At 41.8% G+C, this 23,300-nt stretch overlaps 1 protein-coding gene across 1 annotated transcript in view; it reads left to right on the top strand.

The window, feature by feature from the left end:
• Window positions 1–23,300, top strand: part of vps13d (vacuolar protein sorting 13 homolog D) — a 64,203-nt gene that overhangs the window by 16,816 nt on the left and 24,087 nt on the right. The window contains exons 20-40 of the mRNA XM_038309231.1: window positions 70–221; window positions 2,993–4,042; window positions 5,387–5,477; window positions 5,558–5,684; window positions 5,776–5,956; window positions 6,058–6,282; window positions 8,214–8,358; window positions 8,513–8,726; window positions 9,334–9,505; window positions 9,751–9,866; window positions 10,716–10,931; window positions 11,013–11,293; window positions 12,397–12,530; window positions 12,621–12,776; window positions 12,890–13,058; window positions 14,789–14,863; window positions 15,237–15,437; window positions 15,643–15,732; window positions 17,545–17,685; window positions 17,777–17,902; window positions 21,070–21,144. Of these exons, the coding sequence (XP_038165159.1) occupies window positions 70–221; window positions 2,993–4,042; window positions 5,387–5,477; window positions 5,558–5,684; window positions 5,776–5,956; window positions 6,058–6,282; window positions 8,214–8,358; window positions 8,513–8,726; window positions 9,334–9,505; window positions 9,751–9,866; window positions 10,716–10,931; window positions 11,013–11,293; window positions 12,397–12,530; window positions 12,621–12,776; window positions 12,890–13,058; window positions 14,789–14,863; window positions 15,237–15,437; window positions 15,643–15,732; window positions 17,545–17,685; window positions 17,777–17,902; window positions 21,070–21,144 (4,137 nt within the window). The remainder of the gene's footprint in view (window positions 1–69; window positions 222–2,992; window positions 4,043–5,386; window positions 5,478–5,557; window positions 5,685–5,775; window positions 5,957–6,057; window positions 6,283–8,213; window positions 8,359–8,512; window positions 8,727–9,333; window positions 9,506–9,750; window positions 9,867–10,715; window positions 10,932–11,012; window positions 11,294–12,396; window positions 12,531–12,620; window positions 12,777–12,889; window positions 13,059–14,788; window positions 14,864–15,236; window positions 15,438–15,642; window positions 15,733–17,544; window positions 17,686–17,776; window positions 17,903–21,069; window positions 21,145–23,300) is intronic.

Below are 23,300 nucleotides of genomic sequence, written 5' to 3'. Positions count from 1 at the left end.
GCTCAAACTTTGTGATTGGGCTGTTTAATATTCATATGTTTTCATGAGTGATGTCTTTCTGTCCTAAAGCCTTCCACATACTTAAAGACACGACTATGCTCTTTACGATGGAGAAAGTTCCTGTTGATGAGGGATCCGAGTATGTTTTGCTCACTGCAGACGAGCCCTTCAAAAGCACAGGCCAGCTAAAAATTGATGGAAAATTTGTCAATCCTGTTCAGGTAGGTTCTATAGTTTTCACTTCAGCATAACTTTATGTTACACTTAACTATCCGAGGGGCTCTAGTTGTGATTAAAAAAGGGGAAGGATCTAAAAATGGGTCAAGCTAACTACTTTTGGTATACAAAGATAGTGTCTAGTTTCTCTCAAAGTTTTGCACTCACTCTTAACACATAGGGCCGGATCTATCAAAGCTTTGCGTGTATAAAAACGTGAGCTATTTCCCTGCGCACGCTAAAAAATGTACAAACTGATCTATCTGTCTTTAAAACCTGCTTAATAGCGCCTCTTATCCATTTAGTACTTTTTCTGCTATGAATATGCAATATGGGGCGTTTACACGCAAAAGTGCATCTTGTGGGAGGAGAACATGTAAATATATTAATTTAGCACTCGCAAAGTGATTTATCAAACCTGAAAGCAATTTTGCTAACGGTATCTGACTCTATATTTAACACGTTTCAAAAGAAGGTGCAAATGGTCTGTATGCGTAATTGCGCACACATGGCAGCGGTTATTGTAGCAAGAAGGAGACATCGAAATGAAGCAATGAGACGCAGAGAACGCATTTTTTCACTCCGTGTGAATATTTTTGGAATGAACGAGGAAACGATCATCAAAACATTTCGTTTATCCAGCATTGTCATTTTGGAGCTGCAATTCCAGTGATTTGCTCCTCACAGAGCGTCAGCTGTACTTGTTCCTCAATGCTGGTCAGAGGCATCTCATCTACTGTGCCCCCTCCTCTTTTGTTCGCAGATGTTTTGTTATATGCCAGTTTTTCTTTGGTTCGCCTTCTAATATCCTGGTATCTTCTTTTTACTTCATCCACTGTTCGCAAGGTTTCACCAACAGCGTTTACTTTATTACTAATTTGTTCACATATAGCGTTTCTCTGTGTGACAGGCACACTTCTTTGCTGTAGCTCACTTAAATGTTTGTTGGCTTCATCCACCAATATCTCCATTTCCATGGGGTCGAATTTCCTTTTGCGCCTTCTGCTGTCCAAACTCGCCATGCCGCAAACCACAAAACGCGCAAAACCATCATTTAAATAGGGTGTCTCCAACAGTTTTGCACCTGCCACCAGTTACGCAATCGCTCTTGTTAAATCACCCGCAAACCATGGTTCAGCCCCTCGCGCAAAATTCCAGTTTGCGAGCGCAAATTACTGCTCGCAAAATTGGATCTTGATAAATCCGGCCCATAGCACGTTGTGCTGCTCCTTCACTGGCAACCTTTGAGGCATCAGGCTACGTTCAGACCGTACACAGCAGGAGCAGCAAAAACGCTCATGCTGCTTTATTTTTTATGCTTGTGCAAGTTTGGTTTTGACGCACGGCTGAAGCATCTCTGCGCGGTGGAAAAAGGGGGTCTGATGCGCGTTTGGCGCAGCTAGCCTACCCTTTCTTTGCCTGTTACAATGGCAGCTATATTTTATAAGTGGGTAAAAAGTAGTTTTAATATATTTTTAAGTGAGAAAGTCTACCTGAAAACTTCTGTGCAGTCAGTTTGTCAAGATTACCATCCTGCCTTCAAATATTATTTCACTGTCGGAGCCGCTCAGACCCCCGTACACCGGCGGTGCGCTGTCACTAGGAATCCCATTTAACGACGGCCTCTGGCCCAGTATTCTGTTCACGTTTTTCTGCTACTGTTCGGGGCTGCAAGGCATTTTTAACATACGAAATCCAAACTGCAGGCACCAGAATAATAGAACCAAACATATTTTGCTGGCAGTTCTTAAAGTTTTAATTTAATTTAGGCGTTAAACTGCTTCAGAGGAGTGATCTTAGCGATCTGCATCAGCAGTGCTGTGTTCGTCTCCCTGCCAGCTCCCAGATCAGCTTCTCTGATTGGTTGATGTGGGGCGTTGAGCAGCAAATGTTACATTTGTCCAATTCCAGCAGCTACTGCATCTGAAGCATGTGCGTCAGATGCTCAGAAGCTCATGAGGCACTGCTTCGGCTGCTCAGAAGCGCTGCTCAAATGTGCTGCGGGACCTTTTGCAGCTTGATGTGCGTCAATCATTGACTTTGCATGTAAACTAGTTGCTGCGGCTTCCTCTGATGCTTACGGTCTGAATGTAGCATCACTTATGGACTTAAGACATGTTGGAGCTTTAACATGGGAACCCTCCATTATCCATGTGTTCTGTGTCAAAAAGTCAGATTTCTTAATTATATTGCTAAATCCTTAAAAGTCTGACATTCTTTAGGGGTTCCAGCTTGTTGTGGCCATTCATGTAAACATTTTTTCATAAGTTCCTTTTAGATTTCTGTTATGTTTTATTTTGTTGACAGAATATATTTAAGTTGGTTTGAAACCAAGAACTATAATTTTTATATTTGGAATTGTTTTGATTACTTTGGTAAAATTTAGACCCTCCCATTAATTTAGAAGATTAGTAACACATGGCAAGGGTAGGGAAGATTTTATTTATTTTTTTGTTCAGATGTCTGATGTGAGTACGGGAGGTGGTAAAAAGGTTTCTCTGACCACTTTTAATCATTTTTGAAGGCTATAAATTCAGATTGAATTAACATTACTTTTTATCTAAGCTGTAAAATGTTTCTACTTATATTTTGTTTTGGGTTTTTTTTTTTTTTTGCTCGAAATAAACCGCATATATTTTTCCAAGTCAAAAATTTGTATTAGAGACAAACTACCTATTGCCACCCACGGCCAGGACACAGCTGATTTCTCACTCACCATCTCTGCATGTTAGATGTTTCTGATAAAGATGAAATATTGTTTCTTTTGTTTTGATAGGTATTTCTGTGCAAGCCTGTCTATGAGCAAGTTCTTCAGACTCTGGACAATTTGTCCCTGATTGAGGAGCAGCATCCCACGCCCAGCCAGCCACCAACTCCTCCTCCACCAACACCCTCATCTGTCCGACCCCACTGCTTCCCAGACCCCCAAGGTGGTCTGTTTGCAAGGGATCCTCCCACTATCACCTTCTCCCGTTCGTCCCTTTCTTCTCCTATATCTCTGCAGTCTCACAGACCGGTTCTCCAGCCTCCCTCTTTCACTCAGCTGAAGGTCACCTTCCATGTGGAAGAATTGCAGGTCCAGCTCTATTGCGACCTCACCCAAGGTTCCCAGGGGCTGGTCAGTGTGCGCTTCCAAGATTTGGAGGGCCACTTTACCAAAGATCATCCACAGTTACTTGAAGTGCAGCTGGCTCTGCGTGCACTGCTGATGGAAGACCTCCTGGATCAGAACCCCGATTCTAAATACAAACACTTGATGAAGTCTCATGGAGCCCCTAAGCCTTCATCCTTCACTTCTAAAGAGTACCTTTCCCAAAGCTGCCCATCAAGGTCCAACGCTTTCTCCCCTGACATGCCCCGCTCCCTTCCTGCCCACATAAAGGAAACGGAGAACGTCTTCCAGCCCTACCAGAGGCATCCTACCACTCCGTCTAGCAGCCGCAAATCTAAAAAGGACCCAGACTGTCCCAACACCCCTCCTCCTTCTCCAACACGCCACACCAACTCTCCTCAGCCCCCTTCGAACTTTGATGACTCATTAGTTCATATAAATGTTCTGCTGGTGGACTCAAACCACCCAGAGTTCAAATCACGCTATGGCAGTGTGGGGCGAAGCGTGGACGTAGACTTTAACTGCCTGGATATTTTGATCACGCTCCAGACCTGGGTGGTCTTTCTTGACTTCTTTGGCATCGGCTCTACAGCCAATAATCACGCAGTAAAGGTGGCAACAACCCCCCAACCGTGTCCAGGACATTCTGTGTATGAACCAGACATCAGCGAGGAGGAGACGGCTCAAACTGTCAACACAAAGGTGGACCTGAAGGTAGGCATTCAGTTGGCTTTTCTGATGGGCTGCATTTATACATGTATTTGGCTCCATCCATCTTTGCTTCAACTATTCCCTGTACCTTCTGGTAAAAAGGATCCTCACAGAATGACAGTGCAACCACCATATCTCACAATAGGTATATGCATTTAGGGCAATGGTCACTAAACGTTTTGTCATTTAGGCCAAAATCATCACATCAGTGTAGTGGAGGGCAGTACAAAAATAGATATATTTTTTTTATTTCCACTCCTGAACAAAAACTTAAGCTAGCAACCTTTTTATGAAACTAATAAAATAGTTAGATGGAGGAAAGGATGTAAAAATCATTGCAGATCCAAAGGTTTAAAAAGGTTTTGTCTTAATCAAAGAAACATATCATGGTTTTAAACCTGAGCTGTGAATCTGTGCACCGCCTTCAGAGTTACCATGGACTTCTTAGCTGCCTCTTTTGCTTCTCTTGTCAGTATAGGTGGACGTCCATGTCTTGGTAGATCTGCAGTTGGCCTCCCCCCTCTCCACGTTCAGATGATGAATTGAACAGAGCTTTAGGGGTTTTAGAAACTAACCCTGTTTTAATCTCCACGTTTCTCCCAGACATCGCTGCTGGGCTCCTCTGTCTCTGAGACGAACATCTACATTTATAATGTGATTAAATTTATTGCACATACGTGGACTCTGTTTACTATTTAGGAGGGGAAGTGTGGTGTTAGCTATAAAAACACTGGTGTGTACGGAATGTTATCAGAGTTATAGCAGCTTAACATCTGAAATCACAGAAAATCCATCCATCCATTTTCTGTCACGCTTATCCCAAGTGGGGTCGCAAGGGGTGCTGGTGTCTATCTCCAGGGGAGAGGCAGGGTACAGCCTACAGGTCACCACTCCATCGCAGGGCAACACAGAGACAAACAGAACAAACAACCATTCTCACACACACACTCACACCTAAGAACAATGAACCCAACAGTCATGTTTTTGGACTGTGGGAGGAAGCTGGAGTACCCAGAGAGGACCCACGCATGCTTAGGGAGAACATGCATATTTCACACAGAAAGACCCCGGGCCGGGAATTGAACTTGGATCTTCTTGCTGCAAGGTTGCAGTGCTACTCACTGCTCCAATAAGCAGCCACTGAAAATCTAACGGCATATTTTGACCTTTGTGATGTGATAAACTTCTGAAGGATTATAGATATATGGCCGTAAAATCCTGCGTAAATGTATAGATTATTATATAAACTAGTAAACTTGAGGTACTGTTCCTTCCTACTTTTTTCTTTTTCTGGAACAGCTGTGAAATTAGTGTTGGAGCCGATGCTGACTCTAATTCTTTTTTCAGGTTCATGCTTTAACTCTCATACTAAACAAGAAGCTCCATGAACTTGCCAGAGCGAGTGTATCCAAATTATCTGCGCATGTTGATATGCATGGTACGTATAAAAACCATCCACATCAGGTGACTTCTGTAACTTCCTCACTCTCAATGTCCCTTTCTTTAAAATGATTGCAGATGGTGACCTGAGAATGCAAGGTAGTTTAGGAAGTTTGTCCCTGAGTGACCTGACACCACACGGGGACCTGTACCGAGAACGCTTCACTACACGAGGAGGGGAGGCGCTTGTTTTCAACATACTGAAGTACAGCCTACAAAAATGGGCCATAAGTGGGCCAAATGCTCTTCTGGAACTGTTTTGCATCTCACTCCCTTCTTTGTTTTGTTTAATTAAGGTACGGCCAGCCTGATCCTGATCTGGAGCGGGAGTGTGATATCAAAGTGTCTTTGCAGATGGCCTCAGTACAATATGTGCACACACAACGCTTCCAAGCTGAGGTTGTAGCCTTTATACAGCATTTCACCCAGCTACAGGACGTCCTCGGCAGACAGAGGGCTGCAATGGAGGGCCAGGCTGTGAGTGCTGTCTGCTCCAAACCAATCTTGTACATAATCCTGGGTATTTTGGGCGTTGTTAAGCTTTAAGGTTTGTTACGCTCCACTTCTTATTTCTAAAGGTGCGTGATCAGCCCCAGAGGGCTTCCAGGGTTCTCCTAGACATCGATGCTGGTGCTCCAGTTCTAATCATCCCTGAGAGCTCTCGGTCGCCGAGGGTCATAGTGGCCAACCTGGGTCAGCTGAAGGTGCAGAACCTCTTTCTGCCGGCTGGGGCTCACGGAACCTTTTCCCTTCGAGATAAGGTAGAGAAACTCACCATGGCACATGCCTTTTTCCCCTCTCTGGTGAGTCACACTGATGCTGCGACACCAATACGCCGCTCCGCATCCAGACGTTCAACTAACCTTTCTGTATTCATTCATGCATTGAATGAAATTTCGGAAATTTACCCATAAAAAGTGTCAGTTTTCCACCATCTTTTCTTTTGGGCTTATTTTGGTCAAATGCTAAATGAATACAGTTACACCTGATTTTAACACTTTTTGAGAAAAGTTTCTGTTAATAACATATTATTGCTTTAGCAATCCAATTAAACCTAATTTGCATGATTCTTGTTACATTTTATACCAGTGATTAGATTCACGTTTGTCTCATTTTGCAGTTATTTAAGGTTAGTTTAATGTTAAAATCTTACACTAATTGGCTATTTTAGGGAACAATGAAAACACAGAGAACTTCCCAATAAAAGAGCCTGTCAGTTTTTGTTTTTTTAGCCCTTAGTTTTAAGGTTAATTTGAATGTACTTTATGTAAATTGGTTAATATAAAAAGGAATTATATTAGTCCTTACTTGAAGTTCCCTGATTTATTGTGGCGTAATTCCCATGTGCCCATTAGTTTCACTCAGAGAGTAACCTGAAAACCTAGAAGCTGGTGCAGCATTATTTTTTTATCCATATAGATATACATGCTACTCATGCCTTTTAGATTTGTTGTTATGCGCCTCATCAAAAGTAGTTCTGCATAAAGCTACGATTTCTAGATAAAAATGCTTAAACTTCCATAAACCTTAAACCTCTGCAGCTCAGGTCTCCATCCAACAAAACAGTGGATAGTTTTGCTGTGCATCACATTTTTTGCAGATTTATTATAATTAGAGAAACTTTGTTTTGGAAGCAAGGGTCCAAATAAGAATACAATACATCACATTACTGATGCAAAAAGCAAGTGGCCTGTTTTTTCAAACTCTGTTTGATTTTGAACCACTGTCTTCACATTTACTTTAGTTTTTAAGTCTATCTAAAGTTAATTCTCCTTTAATTTAAATGTACATCAGTGGACCTAAATATGCTCTGGGTTAAGCCAAATAGGAATACAATCCAAGCCTCTCTATGTATGGTGAAATGGTAAATGACCAGCTTCATCCAGTTCTTCCAGCTTTCTAAATGGTTGGATCAGTAAAATAGATCTGTCATGTGGGAGTTGAGGTAATGAAGTGTTATATATTAACTGGCAACGATATCAGGATCACCTAGTTTGTGTTATCCCTGTCATATGAACCTTGTGTGTGTGTTTTTAAGAATATTATACTGCATGGACACTCGTACAAGGAGCTGTCCCGCTACAAGGTACAGCTGCAACCCTCTGCTGTGGTGTTGAATGCATTTTTTTTATCAGATTGCTGTGACCCCTCTCTGTTGTTTCCACCTGGCTTTAACACATGATTGGAAGATTAAAACTCTACACCTTTTTATCTCTGTCAAATGTTGCCTGTTCTGATGCACCATCACAGTCATATCGCACCTTACAGACTGTGGTGGTACTTGCTTCAGTTCAAAACATGCTAATCCAGGTGTTAAAGCCTTCAACCTAAAACAGAAACACAGAAAATCTGTTTCACCTAACTCTTAATAACTCTTAAACCCTCCTAAACTGGTTTGTGTTTCCTTTTTTCCTTTTATGACATTTAAAACAAAAGTGTAGTCTGCTAAAAAGTCTGGAATATCATATTTTTTCCTTTCAGGTCTGGATAAGAATGGATGAAAGTTAAACTATGCGTCCAACTATGCATCTGTCATCTGAATATCTGACAGAAGGGAAAACTTATATAGGGTTAACATGCTAAATGTTTGAGATCTGTTAAAAGCAGCATGGATAAAGATCCTTTAAGACGAGGGATGAATCATTTAAACTTCCTTTGTAATAAGTCAGTTTGAAAAAAAAAATTGTCTGACTTATCTGTGCATGCATTGAACAGTGTTTTGTTTTCTTTGAAGGAGCGCGTCAGGAATGCAGCAGCGAGAACAAGTAACGAGCAGGAGAAACCCAAAAGTTCTCCCTCCAGCTCAGGAATCACACTCAGCAGACCAAAAGTTCTGCACACTGGGAACGTCCCGAAGGAGGAAGACCCAACAGGTTCAGGTCAGCATGGTTTTAGGACTGCTGGAGTGCCCTTAAAGCTAAAAAAGAATTTAAAGTTGTCTAAGATGTTTCAAGCCGAAATCCTTTTCCTCATATAGGTGAATTTATTTTAATGCACTCTGTATTATAAACTGGTGGCTTTCTCTCCCTTCAGAAGACCATGTGTGTCTATTGGACTGCATGGCTCTGGACCTGCAGGAGATGGACATCTTTGCTGCAGAGCATCTGCCTTGTCGTCCTTGGGACAGCGCTGGTAAACCTGAACCATCGGACCTAATCTTTCCTTCCTACTCTGTCCGCCGAACTGGAGAAAACCTTCTGAAGGACTGCTGCCGCCTGACGCTAAAGGTGGAGCGCAACCTGGACAAGTATGTAAATTTCACAGATAAACTATGTGTCACTCCTTTTTTTAGGTTAGACTTATAGTATTGCCCCAGTAGCAGCTTTTATGAATGAGTATTACTGGTCATGGTTTTGGTATCCTTTTGTAAGCTTTGGTCTCTTTTACTGCCATAATAACATTAAGTCTTTTATTAAGCTGTATTTAACCGCAATATTCATCTTTTGAAGTGTTTATAATGACTGTATCTTCATCTGCTGACAGCATTGGGCAGTATGGGGCAAAAATAGTCTCAACTTCTTTAAGGAGTTTCAAAAATAACTCCGTCTTACAATCCAATCCAATCCACTTTATTTATATAGCACGATTTCAATAAACACAAGGTTTCCAAAGTGCTGCACAAAATATAAAATAACTAAATTAAATTAAAATAAATAAAAGTAAATAAAATAAAATAAAAGCACTGCCCACACAAGATAAAGATATTCATGTGTATACATAAAATCAATACTCTACATGGTGTCAAAAGCCAAAGAAAAGAAGTGGGTTTTAAGAAGAGTTTTAAAATGAGACAGAGAGGTGGCCTGTCTTTGTTCCAGCTTCCACCTGTAGTAATATCTGACTGTTGTTGTCAGGGAACTGAGCCATGCAGTGCCTGATACGTCCATCCATGGCAGCCTTTCATCGGTGCACTGCTCTCTGGATAAAAAGCACTACCAGCTGATCAGAGGGATACTCGAGAACAACCTGGGCGAGCCCATAGAGGAGTTCCTCCGGCCGTATAACCTGCAGGATCCCAGCAGCTATGTGAGCATCGGGGAGCCATGCTTATAATCAGACATCTCTGCTTTCTTTTATTTGTTCAATTTTAACATGCAAAATGTGTTTCCTAATATGATCTCACTGCAGCCTTGTTGTCTATACTTTTCTTATTTAATTTAAATATGTGGTCATGAAGGAAGGTCAAACTTTAGGTCAACAGGTACATATCTGTCGCTCCATGAGAAAAACCTCAAATGTATGATCTAACCCCTCCTACTCATTTTCTTTAGACGGTGTTGAGTGGAGCTGTGTTTACCAACCTGTCTGTCCTGGTGGACATGACAGATGTCAGCCTGGAACTGCTGGACAGCCCAACATCTGCTGAAAACAGAAACTCCTTAGCCAGGTGAGCTTCTCCCCACAGAGCCACAAGCAACAGGTCAGATCAGCATGAGGTTCTAGATTGAGTCATTTTCCCTTAAATGATCTTCCATTAAAGAACAAATTATGGGTCTACACTTATTTATCATTGGTTTAACCCTTTTCACTTTCTTCCATTATCCTCATCTTTTAGTCAGACCTAAATTGCTCAAAGTGAGCCACTATTTGGTTTAGGGAATGTGTATTAAAATTAACCATGTCCTTCTGCCATTCCTCCCTCTCTCCAATTAAAATGGGAAAAAAAATACAAAATACTTTTGAAAATTGAGCCTGAAAGTTTGGACAGATTTAATATGTAACTGCATTACTATCTAGGGCAAATGTTAAAAGCTGTAAGCTTAGTATGTGATCACTCCTGTGTGTTTTAATAGCTATTAGCCGCACTCCTCTGGTTTTATTAGCTTTTATTCAGGATGCCAATGTGAATAAATCCTCATCATTGCAGAAAGCGGCTAAAATAGTTATAAAAAATTGGAAATATCCCTCTATATTCTCATATTGAGTAAGTTTATTCTCTGCATTTAACCCATCCCCTAGGAGTTTCTGAGTTTCACACAAACAATCTTACAGCCTCTTCATAACCTAAACACGTTGTTCTCTAACTGCTGTAAATGCTAAAGCAACACTGGAGTGTTAAACTGCCACAATTATAGGACATTTCACCCCACCCATGCCTTTGTTAGCAACAACATTTTGCGCTATAGCCCAGGATATTTCAGTATACCTGATTAATCAGTTGCAGTTTGTCTTAGTAGCCAAGTAAATATGCTGTATGCCCATTTTAATGTGTGTCTAATTTATGTGCTTTGCACAGGTTTGACTCTATGAAATCCAAAGTGCTCTTTGAGAGTTTATCTGATGGCTCCAAGTCAGTGAACCTGGTGTCTCACTCTCTGTTGGCTTATGATACGAGATACACTGGAACAAATAAAAGCACTGAAGGAATCCGTCGCAATGTGTTTGATTGCATTCTGCAGCCATCAAAAACGGGCAGCAATCGTGCATCCTTGCAGCTTGAACTACACTACAGGTAACACCGTTCACAGAAGCACATGGATGCCTTTAAAGGGGTCCTGGATAATTTATTTACTGAAGTTGTTTTTCTCCATAGATCTACACGCGACTCATCCAGTTTCACAGTGGTCCTCAATAACCTCAGGGTCTTCCTGATCTTTGACTGGCTGCAGTTGGTGCAAAACTTCCTGCGGCTGCAGCCGGATCATCCATCAGACAGTGCAGAGATTCGGCCCAACTGCCAAAGTAATACAAGCGCCAGCCCAAGCACAGCTGGATCTGTGATGCCGAAGACTGTGAAGCGTGGAGTGGTCACAAAGAGGTCCACAGTGTTGGTGACCCAGGACCGCTGCCTGGAAGTGAAGGTTAACGTGACGGGTGAGGAGAAGAACAGATTAAAGAGCGCTGTGGAACCTTTTGGTCACTGAGCCTCCAAAAAATTATGTCCTGTGTTAAATGGGGCCTGATGCCAGAGATTTATTTATCTGCTGATGTAACAAAAAACAACAACAAAGAAACCACAGCAGCATTTTCACTTTTTAAACTGCAGTTTGTGCAAATATTAATTTTTCATTCTCTCAAGTGTATAAATCTTACATTAATCTTAGTTTTAGCCTTTTTGTCCCTTTTTTTAATTTAATGTGCAAGTTCTAATCCATATGATGTTAAAATCACACATACAAGCTCAAATATAGAATAAACAGTCCATTAGCATTTGGTCAAATGTCTAATTGCAAGTTGGAGCTCAGCCAGACAGTTTTTTTTGGGCCATCAACGATCTAGTCGCTTCATTCTGTCTGGAAATTTGACTAAACCTCCTAGCAGAACAGCAAATTATTTTATATCTGTCTGTTATTATGCCATTAAACACAGTCCACCAGTTTTTAACTGGAATGCGGTCGGAGCTTTGGGTATAATCCTGGCCTTCTTTACGCATCCCTAAACCAGTTGTAGCGTGTTTCTGGGATCATTGCCGTAGTTGGACGAGCAATAATTTGAAAGCTTTATGCTCCTAGCTAAGGTGAGGTAGAAGAATTTAAGGAACTCCGCCCTTTTAGACCCTTGTATATATTTGATTAATGTACCAGTGCACCATTGGTCATCATGGAAAATCAAACTTACAGCATATTTCCACCACACCTGACAGTCGGTGCGCTGTCAAAGGTTTGAAAGTCTTCACCTTTGCTCCTTTAAACATACTTTTGTTCACTGCTAAGCGTAGTCTTCATCAGGTCTGACTATAAATTTCTCTTAATGGGGCATTTGGCTTTTCAGTGCAGATTCCAGTCTATCTCCAAGCTGTTGGTTTTTCAGCGAGCCCTTCTTCCAGGTTCGGTACCCATGGAGTCCATAGCGACGATAGTGTTCCAGCAGTTTTTATCAATTGCATACTTGAACCATAGTGGTTCCTCCTTAATATTAACTTGTTTTTTCTTGGGATCTTTAGGTTGCCTTTTGAAACATTAATTTTTTTTGTCCAGGCACAGAGTTTGTGGTGGTGGAGGACCTGTCCTGTCTTGACACCAATGCTATAGTTCTAAAAGGCACCACAGTCCTCACATACAAGCCCCGTTTGGCAGATCGGCCCTTCTCTGGAAGTCTGGCAGGAATAGAGGTAATGTTTCTCCTCAGTGACTTCAGCCCCTTGCACGCTACTGTAGGACTTAATACCAATTTTCAATCAACTCCAATATTTCCCCTTCAGGTGTTCTCGTGTCGGCTAGGCAGTGAGCAGGAGACGGCCTTGTCCATCATTGACCCTGTCAATGTGCAGGTGGAGCTGTGTGGCAGTCCCACATATCAAAGCAGTTCGGGTCTCCTGGATGCCTTTAATGTTGAGGACATCCCACCGCTGCTGGAGGTCAGTGCTTTGTTCCCTGACAGCTGCAGCCTCTTGTTGATGATGTGCTGACTCAGTTTTGATGTTTAAGGCTTGTTTAAGGATGTCTGTCTAAACCTTATGATTCTTTACAGATACAGTTTCCTGCTCTGGACATTCGTCTCTCCTATAATGACATCCAGCTGTTCTTATCTATCGCCAAGTCCATCTCTGCTGCCAAAGCCCCTTCTGCTGCTTCTGATTCAACTGATGCAACCCTTCCACCCAAAGATGGTATCAGGCAGAAGACTCAAAGTCTCATTGGTAGATCCAAACTTTTTTTCTTAATCTGAGTGTTTAGAAGTTTATTCCATTTTTTCCCCAATTTATATTTTTTATTTTTTTATTTTATTGTTATTTTTTTATCCTTTATTTAACCAGGTAATACCCATTAAGATTAAAAATCTCTTTTGCAAGGGAGACCTGGCCAAGATAGGCATCAAAATTACATCACATCACATCATTGCATACGTACATATTATGTTGTGTCTAAAGCCAGGCATACACTGTGCAATATTTCCAATCTTTCCCAGAGCTACAACTTAAACTGTACGATGAAACAGCAGGTTTTAAAAAGTTTACAACTGACGATGCATGTTGTCACACTGTGTGACCCGACGCACTCATGCACTCTACCTGCCCACTCTGCACAACAACCATACGTTGGACTCAGTGCCAAAAGATGGTGCTGGTCAGACTCGTCATTATGGAAGAAGAACTCCCTTGTTTGCACATGCGCAGTAGTAAAGGTTCTGGTAATTCGGCTTGTTGCTCTGCTTCAGGAGAAGGATTTATCCACCAACACCTCACAACGGCTGACTGAATTTCAAACATGTTTGATTTTCTCCCGTCCTTACAGTTCCTGATCGGGAGGTGGTCATGAGAGACTGACACGGGAGTGGATTTTCACTCCTGTCCCGTCCCACTCCCACAGAAAAAACGTGTGTCCCGTCCCGATCCCGGGCCAGAGTAGAAATCTAAATCCTGTCCCGTCCCACTCCTGGTGAAATTACTCCAAATCCCATCCCGCTCCCATTCAGAATGACTCCCACTCCTGCACCACTCCCATTCTTGTTGTCTTCAATAAGATTTCTGCCAATACATTGAATCTGAATTTCTATGAACGGTCAGTTAACTTCCTGTTTCTAACTGTAGTTACTGTTGGTCCCTCCATTGTTGTTTTTGAGAGCGGGTGAAAAACTCAGAGCGGAAGCACTGTTGGTTTTTGGGTCGTGTCGTTTTTTTGACTCGCATTATAGTGTAGGCTTTAAGGAGAAAAACTACAAAATGGCGGCACCAGTACTGGATTTTTTTTCTTTCTATTTTATTTTATTCTTTGGTATCGATCCTAGTTTTTTTTTTAGTTATTATTGGTTTGCTCCCGCTCCCGTCTGCTCCCGTTAATGTTTAATCCTGTACCGTCCCAATCACATGATCGTTACTAATTCTGACTCCCATCCCACGGGAATCCCACGGGAATGACCCCTGGGATTCCCGAAAACATGTCAGTCTCTAGTGGTCATGAGAGGCTAATCGCCCCTCCTTCCCCCCGTATACTACACGACGCAGGACACATGATCAGGCTGAAAGTTTGCTCGATCTAAAAAAAAATTCCAGCACAACTGGAGAATCGGCCCGAAAAGGGCAAAAAATCATACAGTATATGCCCGGCTTAATGTAGAGTTCAGGTTTGACTTCTCTGATGCTCCCGGCTGTAACCAAAGATGGTTCGGACAGATGATCACTACTTTTCGCTCCCGTTGGTCACGTAACTTTTTTTCTCTCTCGCTGCCAAAAACAATATATGAACTGTTAGATGCACAAAATTGTTAGCTTTATCTTGTCTAGTTGTTTTTAAAGTACAGTACGGACAGATTCGACCCAAAGACTGAGAAATTAATCTTTAATCTTGAATGTCTTTACAGCTTTTTCTAAAATTAATATGCATTCACTGTATTTTTTTCCTCTCTTCCTATTTTTTTTTTTTTTTTTAGAAATCCAGCTTAGCCATTTACAAAACCTTGGCTTTAAAAAAGAAGACTGCACAAAAGCCCTTAAACAGTGTAAAGGTAAGTTTTTCTATCTGGGTCCAGAAGACTGGTCTAGTTAGAGTAGATATGCACTGCAGCAGATGTAGCCTCTGGTTTGTCTCTAGTCGTAAGAGCATAAAAATGAAAACAAATAACTTAGAACATTAATTGAAAAAAACAGATTGGAAGTTTAGATACATTACTAACACTAAACATTGTGTAGATAAATAAATTATTCTAATATTTTTTGTGATATTTCATTCATAGTGTCATAGTTGCCTGAAATGCAGAAGAGATTCAGTAATAAGAGTTATCTACCAGAAAACCCTGATGGCATCTCTTCCTAATGAATAGTTTCTCAGCATCATTGGAGAAAACACAACATGACTCCTTTACCCCTGGTGTCTTGTAGGTCAGCTGGACCAGGCTGTCACCTGGTTGCTGGAAAACTCAGAGAACATGGCGGGACATCCCAGAGGCAGAGCAGACTCCGGCTCCAGCAGCCACTCTTGTCCTTTGTCTGGAGTAGAAGTAAAAGCTGACAGCGTCTGCATCTGTCTGATCGACGACTGCCTGGATTGTGACATCCCGCTGGCTGAGCTCACCTTCTCCAGTAAGTCTCCCCGACAGCAGGCACAGCTACAGATTCTTCTCAAGACAGTCTGTCATGAACTCTGACCTTATCTGAGGAAAGTTAGGCCTGCAGATCTTTAGGTTTTCTTCTGGATGTTCTTTTGTTACCATCCTTGACTCAGCTTAATAATAAAACACATCAACTGTGACCGGGTTGTATGTAAACAGCTTGTTTTTGATTGCAGGACTAAATGTGCTGCAGCGAATCGGCTCCACCCAGGAAGGAAACGCCAGCTTCACTCTATCCGGAGACTACTACAACAGGGAGTTGTCAGGTAATCGCCAGCATGTGTGGAACAGTCGATATTAAAACGACTAATCTTGTAAAACATATTGGACCAAATTACAGATTAATGTTTACTTTCCAACCATAGTCACAACTTAGGATGGTATATTAAAAACTTTTAATGAAAATGCCAACTGATCGGTTCTTAATGTTTTAAAAACAGATTATTGATATTTTGAATTAAAAACATTAAGAACAATTTATGTAATTTGATGAGTGTCTTCATTAATGGCCTCCATATTCATGGCCCAAGCTGTGATTTTAATTATTTATTTGCTATATCTCCACACTAAGGGCTTGTTTCCACGGCAGCATGGACTGTCAACTTCATGCTATGATGTAATGACAGTTCGTCAGACTGTCACTCAAACATTACTGCTGCAGCACAAAGTCCGTTTTCTTTCTTTCACTTTCAGAACTGTTGGTTGACATTTCCTTGGCAGCAGAATATTAGATTTTGAAGAAGATGCTTGGGGGGGCAGGAAAAAAATACAAATTTAAACACAAATAAACACAACAATGTGCATTCCTTCAATTTCCCTGGATACCATATCAATAATAAAATAATTAGTGTTGCACCGATACCAATACCAGTATCAAGCGGGGCCTCATTTCAGCAGTAAAATGGTGGTATCGGTATTGGCGAGTACCAACAAATAGGGCTCCGATACCATTTTGAGAGCCAAAGTTTATTCAACTATTGTCACCCATTCCTGGTAGGCAGTAAAAAGTTCTAATGGATCCACTTTGTTTTAGTCTTTTTCCTGCTTCACAAAGGTAGGCAGCAGCTTGACAATGATGGAAATTATTTTACATCCAAGTAGTATGCAGTTCTTCATATATAAACAGACACGCATACCAATTTCAAACAGATGGTATCGGTACCAATGCTGTACAGCCAGGTATCGGCATCGGTGCCAAAAAATGGCGTCGGCGCAACACCAAAAACAATCTTCACTAAGATAGTCTGCAGCTGCACATATATTTAAATTTGAATATTTGCTTTTTAATTGAGACAGATCAACAGATTTCAGATTGCAGCTCCAAGTGGTGCACATTTAACATCTGATATCAATAAATAAAATCCTAACATCCTAGAGTTACGTCTAATTTCACTGTGTGTCATTTGGCTTTATTAACTATTATCAGTGTTGGGAATATTGTTATTAAATAACTAGTGCAACAGTTTATCCTGGTGTAAACGCACGTGGGGCACGCAGCGACTATGTGTAACTTCAGCAGGAACACAGCGCAGAGCCACTGATTCAGTGACAGCGTTTCTACAGAAAAGTGCTACTGAAGGCTAAATGTTTCTGTGACATTCTCATTATGTGCAGGGAAAAAAAAAACTTTATAAACTTCAGTCTGAAGCTGCAATTTAACGAAGCCACAAACAGGCTTAAATTGGAAGGCAACCGGACCTTCGCTCGTTTTTTTTTTTGTGCTTTTTTTGAAGCCATTTCAACACCTATCCAGGAGTCTTTGTCAGTTCTGTTGGCTCGCAATCTCTAGTTGGAGCACTGATGTTTTTTAGCAGCATAGAGGACCACCCTTTTTTCTACCACTATTCTTATTTAAAATTACAAAAACAAGAACATTTTCCAAATTCTTTGACACTTAAGACCATAAAAAGTATTGGCATAGTTACTTTGGCTGTAATGACTTACTCTCACTGAACTAAGGTTTGTGTTTCACTACACCTTGTCCAGGTTGTAACAACCTTCCACACAATGTTGGAATCAGAAGCAAAATGTATTTGGATTTTTTTAGAGATTCTGTTTTTCTCATTGTATGTTTTAAGGCTGGGAGCCTTTCATCGAGCCCTGGCCTTGCTTCCTGTCATGGCAGCAACAGGCAGCTGGTCGCCTTCACCCTCCACGTCTGAAGATCGGCGTTCGAGCAAAGCAGAGGCTCGATGTCAACATCACCTCAGTTCTGCTCGGTGAGTCTTTATCAGGTCATGATCAATTTGAAAGTGTTTGCAGGAGCCTTTGTACCTTGATTGAGAAATCCTCTCGCTCTGACCCCTGCAGATCAATACAACACAACCAAGACATCCTGGATGGCTGATTACTGCAAGGCGGACAGACAGACTCCTGCATCATCACCTCCTCTGCCCTGGTTAGGTTCCTCAGTTGACCCACCCGGCTTTGGACAGAGTGAGTAAATAGAATTAGCTGTTCTGTCTCAGTATCCTAAATGGAAAGTTTCCCTTAAAATAACAACATTTTCTGGTTTTCAGAGAAACATTCTGCTGTTCATACTTCTGAAGATTCATACATTTAATAGCAGCCATCTGTCCCCAACCATTTCTTCTCAGCAGTGTTTTTCTGTATGCTACTATGCCTAAAGCCTTATACACTACAGAGATGAGTTGAGACATTCTTAGATATGTAGCACTTATCTCGCTTCTGACTTTTTAACTCGCACACTAACCATTTACTGCTCTGTAAAAAGTAGTTGTTTACCTCTAAAATACTTTAAAGCAGTGAACTAAAACATGAAATAGTGTAGAACTTTTCCAGGCTGTGATACAGATGATGCTCAATCGTGTTAATTCAATCCAAACCTCACCTATTGCATTAATTAATGTTGAAACACATAAAACACATCACAACAATGGGTAAAAATAGTTGTTGTGAAGCGCTCTGAAATACTTAAAGGCATACAATGCAACATTTTTCAGTTAATTAATGTGTTCCATAACGTTTTGGATGATTAAATTAGTCATTTCAGAGGAAATACCGGACTTGCAATTGCAGGAGTCCTCGGTCCACACCCACAGGCTCAGAGAGTCGGTCTTGATTTACGGCGAGAACTGCTACACGCCCCCAGTGAAAGGCATGCTCGTTGCTAGCGCAGTGGCGATATTTGTGCAGTTATCATGGCGGAACCAGCGAGAAAACAGGGAAAGCCCATGTAGGAGCAGGCAAGAAAGAGGAAAAGGGCTCTCTACCGCAGTAGACAAGGTGATTCGTTGTGTTCGCCTGTCTGCTAAGCTCAAAACAACCGCGCCTGGCTTGACGGAGAAACCAGGAGAACAGCTGAGCATATTTACGACTGTGTACTTTTACTTTGCCCTCTGGGGGGAGCCTCGCTGGAAAATCAACACCGGTTGCATAGTATACCTTTAACTCCAGAAAACACGTCAAGAGTTCAGCACAAGATACCTGTTCTGACTGTATGATTACTTTTCCCTCTCGACTCATGAGGAAAACCTCATCGCTGTCTGGTCACCCTCAGTCAGAAATCCTTAAGTGTGTTTGCCAATCAGCATTGAGCAGCCAGCTTCACGACCAACCCCTGCTCCATAGACCCTCTAATGCTACATTCAGACGATATGCGATAGAAGTTTCAAAAAAGCCCTGCTACTTTATTTTTTATGCTTGTACACATTAAGGTCCGACGTGCTTCGGGAGCATACTTGATCCTCAGGAGGAGTGTTGGCCTAGTGGATTAGAGCAGTGCGCTTGTTCTCTGAGAAGGTTGCAAGTATCCGGTTCGATTCCCTGCACTCTGGGTCCCTGGGCAAAACCTTTAACCCCATACTGCTCCCTGGGCGCCACGCAATGGCAGCCCACTGCTACCCAAGGGAATTGGTTAAATGCAAAGGTGAATTTCTCCAGTGTGAGATCAATAAAGTTCAATTATTAAGTATTATTTTGCTGTCAGACCAGCACAAAACCAAATCCTATCTATGAGGTTGAGTTCAGGATTCCGTAGGTTAGTCATGTTTTTCTTCACATGCAACCATGGAATTGATTGGAACAGTCACTCATTTATCTGGTGGTGTGACCCGGTACATTTGGCAATATAGTTTATATTTTTTAAGGATACATTATGTAAATTTTGACCCAAACGATAGCTTAACTTAAAATATATTAATTATGTTTAGGTCAGTATACAGCACATATCAATCCACCATGAAGGCTACTCTTCTCAAAAAGTCAGCTGTGTAACCTGGAGGGTCGAATTGCTACTGGATGAGTCATTTGACACAGAGCACCGCTTTACATTAGTCCCAGCTCCCCTTAACATCGAGAGCTAACTATGCTAAAAGTGGATAGACAACAAACTGATTTTGATCAAGCATATTTTTGGTTCTTCGATGTAGGTAGGATATAATCTTGAGGGCTGTGTCCTTAAAAGTAACTCCATGACCTCTTAATCTGCTGTTTCAAAGACTGTTAAATTCTGCAACAGTGAGTTGTTGCCAGCGGCCTTGGTTACTAAGGGCGTTTCTCAATATGCGTTCTTGAGCGTTCTCGTGTGCTCGTGTACTCATGACACGTCATCAGCCTCAGCCCGAGTACCGTTCCAATTCTCGAGAACGCCAGATTGAGAACGCATTAAATCCCCGGATGTTGTTCTCACCCCGCCCTCTTTATCGAGCATGCATCAGAGCAGACTTGTGCGTTCTTCAGACTGACCGCTTCCCCAGAATGCCCCGCGGCCACAGCTTGATTCGAGACAGCACTCACAGTGTTAAGTTAAACATTCCCTTTTCTGCTGCTGTTGTTCTTCAAAAGTACGTTTTAAATATCGTTTGAGGCGATAACATTATACATTTAAGCCTCCCTGTGTGGTCTGTTTACAGAGTTAGTGCGAAATTTAAAAAAAAAAGTCCGACGTTGAGCGGACCAGAGTGACCAGCAGACCTCCGAGGGTAACCGCAGCCAGGGCTAAATTTACCCCGTCTCTAGTGCACTTCTCTCGGTCTAGTTATGTGTGAACTACCGCTCGTTCTGATGGCGGTTTTTTGCGGTTCGGTAATTTTTTAAAATGTTTTTTAAGCTTTAGAAATTAAAAATATTGTTTTCAATAGGGAATAAATAGTTTTGACTGTTAAAGAAATGCTAAACAACGTTGCATGTGATGACATCACGAGTACGCTTCTGCTCCAATACACATACGTGCTTGCATGCTCGCGTTCTCTTCAAGTCCGATCTTCCTGCGTTCTCGCCAAGAACGGACTTGACGAGAACGCGAGTACGTACTCGCATTCTCGTGAATTGAGAAACGCCCTAAAAGTTATAAAGTGTTGCTTTAAGGTTATAAAGGAATACAGCTAAGTACTTCTGAAGTATGGAGTGAATTTTGTTACATTATTTTTGCTGGCATTTGCTTGATTGCACTTTTTTTGTTGTTGTTTTGTTTTTGTTTTTTTCAATTTACAATTTTTTTTATTTCCATTTACAAAATGTGCTCTATGCTTACAACAATAATGGAACAAAAGTCACTCCATAGTAAAACTCTAAGCCTTCTGTGTGTTTCTTCTGCCTCTCTCTTTGTCTGTGTGCTTGTAACTGTCTTTCTTTGCTGTCAGGTGCACCTCTTGCTCACCTTAGAACTAGGAGCACAGCCAGCTTGACGTACCTCGAGCAGCAGATACACTCCAGAGGTACTGCTCAGACCTGAGCACTGCACACTCACCTTGAGCATGCCTGAGAGCAGAGCAGCTGTAGAGTTCAGCAGACAGAAGCCACTTGTTCTGCAGGAAGGGATTTAAGATTCTTTATTTACTTTTAGGTTTTACGTACCACAGTTTTCCCAATCTAAACCCCTAATGCTCCCACCTACCTAAGATTGATTAAAAACTGTTTTTTATACTGAGCTATTAAAGTGGAAATAACTAGATGATCTTTCTTTCCTCTTTTTATGTCAGTTAACCAGAGTGCGCAGTATGGTTATGTTGACATTTATTAAATGAGGCCACAACTTTTCAAAATTCTAAGCTCTCACACAGTAAATAGTCTTGAGTTTTAACTTTGTTTCACATTGGAGGCTGCCCCCCTCTGCAGCCAAGTTGCCCTACGTCGCATAGCTCCTCCTCTGTGGTTTAATACTAGCTCACTCCTTTCCAATATTGCTGAGCTCTATACCTACCTTTTTATTCTAATGGGTTAAAACACACAACAATTGGAAAATAGACATACAACTAAAGACAGTTGTAATCTTAAACCCTCTCTCAATTTTTTTTTTAAGTTCAGTTTAGGCAACTGGATGTGCCTCTCATCCAAGAGTATAGGTGGGGAGCACTGAGATTAATATATTGTAGGTCTAAAAAAGAAATTGGATAGACAAAATGTGGCTCTGATCCCTCCCACTGGATTGGCCAATGAGGTCACATAAAGGGGTGTTTATGGTCGTTATAGGGTTCTGATGGGTCGTTAACTCCGTCATGAGAGTGGTTTGGTCACATGCCTCATTGAAGTGTGACTAAAGGGCTGGAGGGCTGCAGCAGTGTGTCACAGTGAGCTTGACGCAGACGTTTTTAATTTATGCTTAATTTTGAAGCGTGGTTTGCGCTATGTTATATTCCACGCCACAACGCAAGAGGTACAATCATGAACTAGCTCTGGGTCTACATGCAGGCGAGGCGGTGACTAAGTGGGGACAAGTCTGTCCGACAACAGAGGGACATGAGGGCGACAAGAGCGGGTATCCAGGTGGAAAAAATTGTTCTGGCGCACCTCGCCTTTCTAGCTGGTCCAACTTCAAGAGTTGTTTTTCGCAATTGCGGTCATACAAACAAAACAAGCCGGCAAGCGGATGTAGATTTGACCAATCAGAAGCCTCCTGTCTGCGGTCACCTACGATTTGGGAGAGGTGCAGCAGAGTCTCTGCGGAGGGGGCGGGGACGTCTTTGCGTGCACTGCGACACCTACGCAGTCGACCTGGTTTCGAAGTATAAATCAGCCTTAAAGGAATAGTACACCCAAAACATGATTAGCCTTCATTTTCTACTCACCCCCATGCTGAACAACACTCTGGAGTACTTTTTTGATATCTCAAATGCATCTGGAGATCTGGGAGGCTTCTTGCTGTCTGCTGACATTCAAATAATGGAGGTCTATGGCGCCCGAGACAGAAAGGTCCATAAAAGTCCACAAAAAACGTGTCAATATTCCTCCATACTGCTCGTCCAATGTATTCCAAGTGTCCTGAGTGGGTAGCATCCAGAATTTACTCGAAACTAAGTCATTTAGAATGTTTTAGAGCATAAACAGTAATGTATAGGATTTCCTGAAAGCGCGCACATGCGCGTTCACGACGCTACGGAAGCCGGCAGACAAAACCAGATGAAAGTGCGCATTCAGCGTCTGCTCTGCCAATAATGCAAGCGTAGAAGAAGAAATGTGCTGTTTACCTGTGCAAAGAAAGAAACAACGAAAGAAAAATGTCTGAGGACTTCAGTGTTGAGGAAGAGCATGAGTTCTTTGCCGAGCTGAATGCGCTGGTTTGGTCTGCCGGCTTCCGTAGCGTCGTGAGCGCGCATGTGCGCGCTTTTAGGAAATCCTATACACTACTGTTTATGCTCTAAAAACATTCTAAATCACTTCGTTTCGAGTAAATTCTGGATGCTACCCACTCAGGACACTTGGAATACATTGGACGAGCAGTATGGAGGAATATTGACACGTTTTTTGTGGACTTCTATGGACCTTTCTGTCTCGGGCACCATAGACCTCCATTATTTGAATGTCAGCAGACAGCAAGAAGCCTCCCAGATCTCCAGATGCATTTAAGATATCAAAAAAGTACTCCAGAGTGTTG

The sequence above is a fragment of the Cyprinodon tularosa genome, unplaced genomic scaffold, assembly GCF_016077235.1.
Source record: "Cyprinodon tularosa strain WSP-4 unplaced genomic scaffold, ASM1607723v1 ctg66, whole genome shotgun sequence".
Classification (NCBI taxonomy): domain Eukaryota; kingdom Metazoa; phylum Chordata; class Actinopteri; order Cyprinodontiformes; family Cyprinodontidae; genus Cyprinodon; species Cyprinodon tularosa.
Note: the sequence above shows the minus strand (reverse complement) of the source record. Positions and strands in the feature narration are given on the sequence as shown.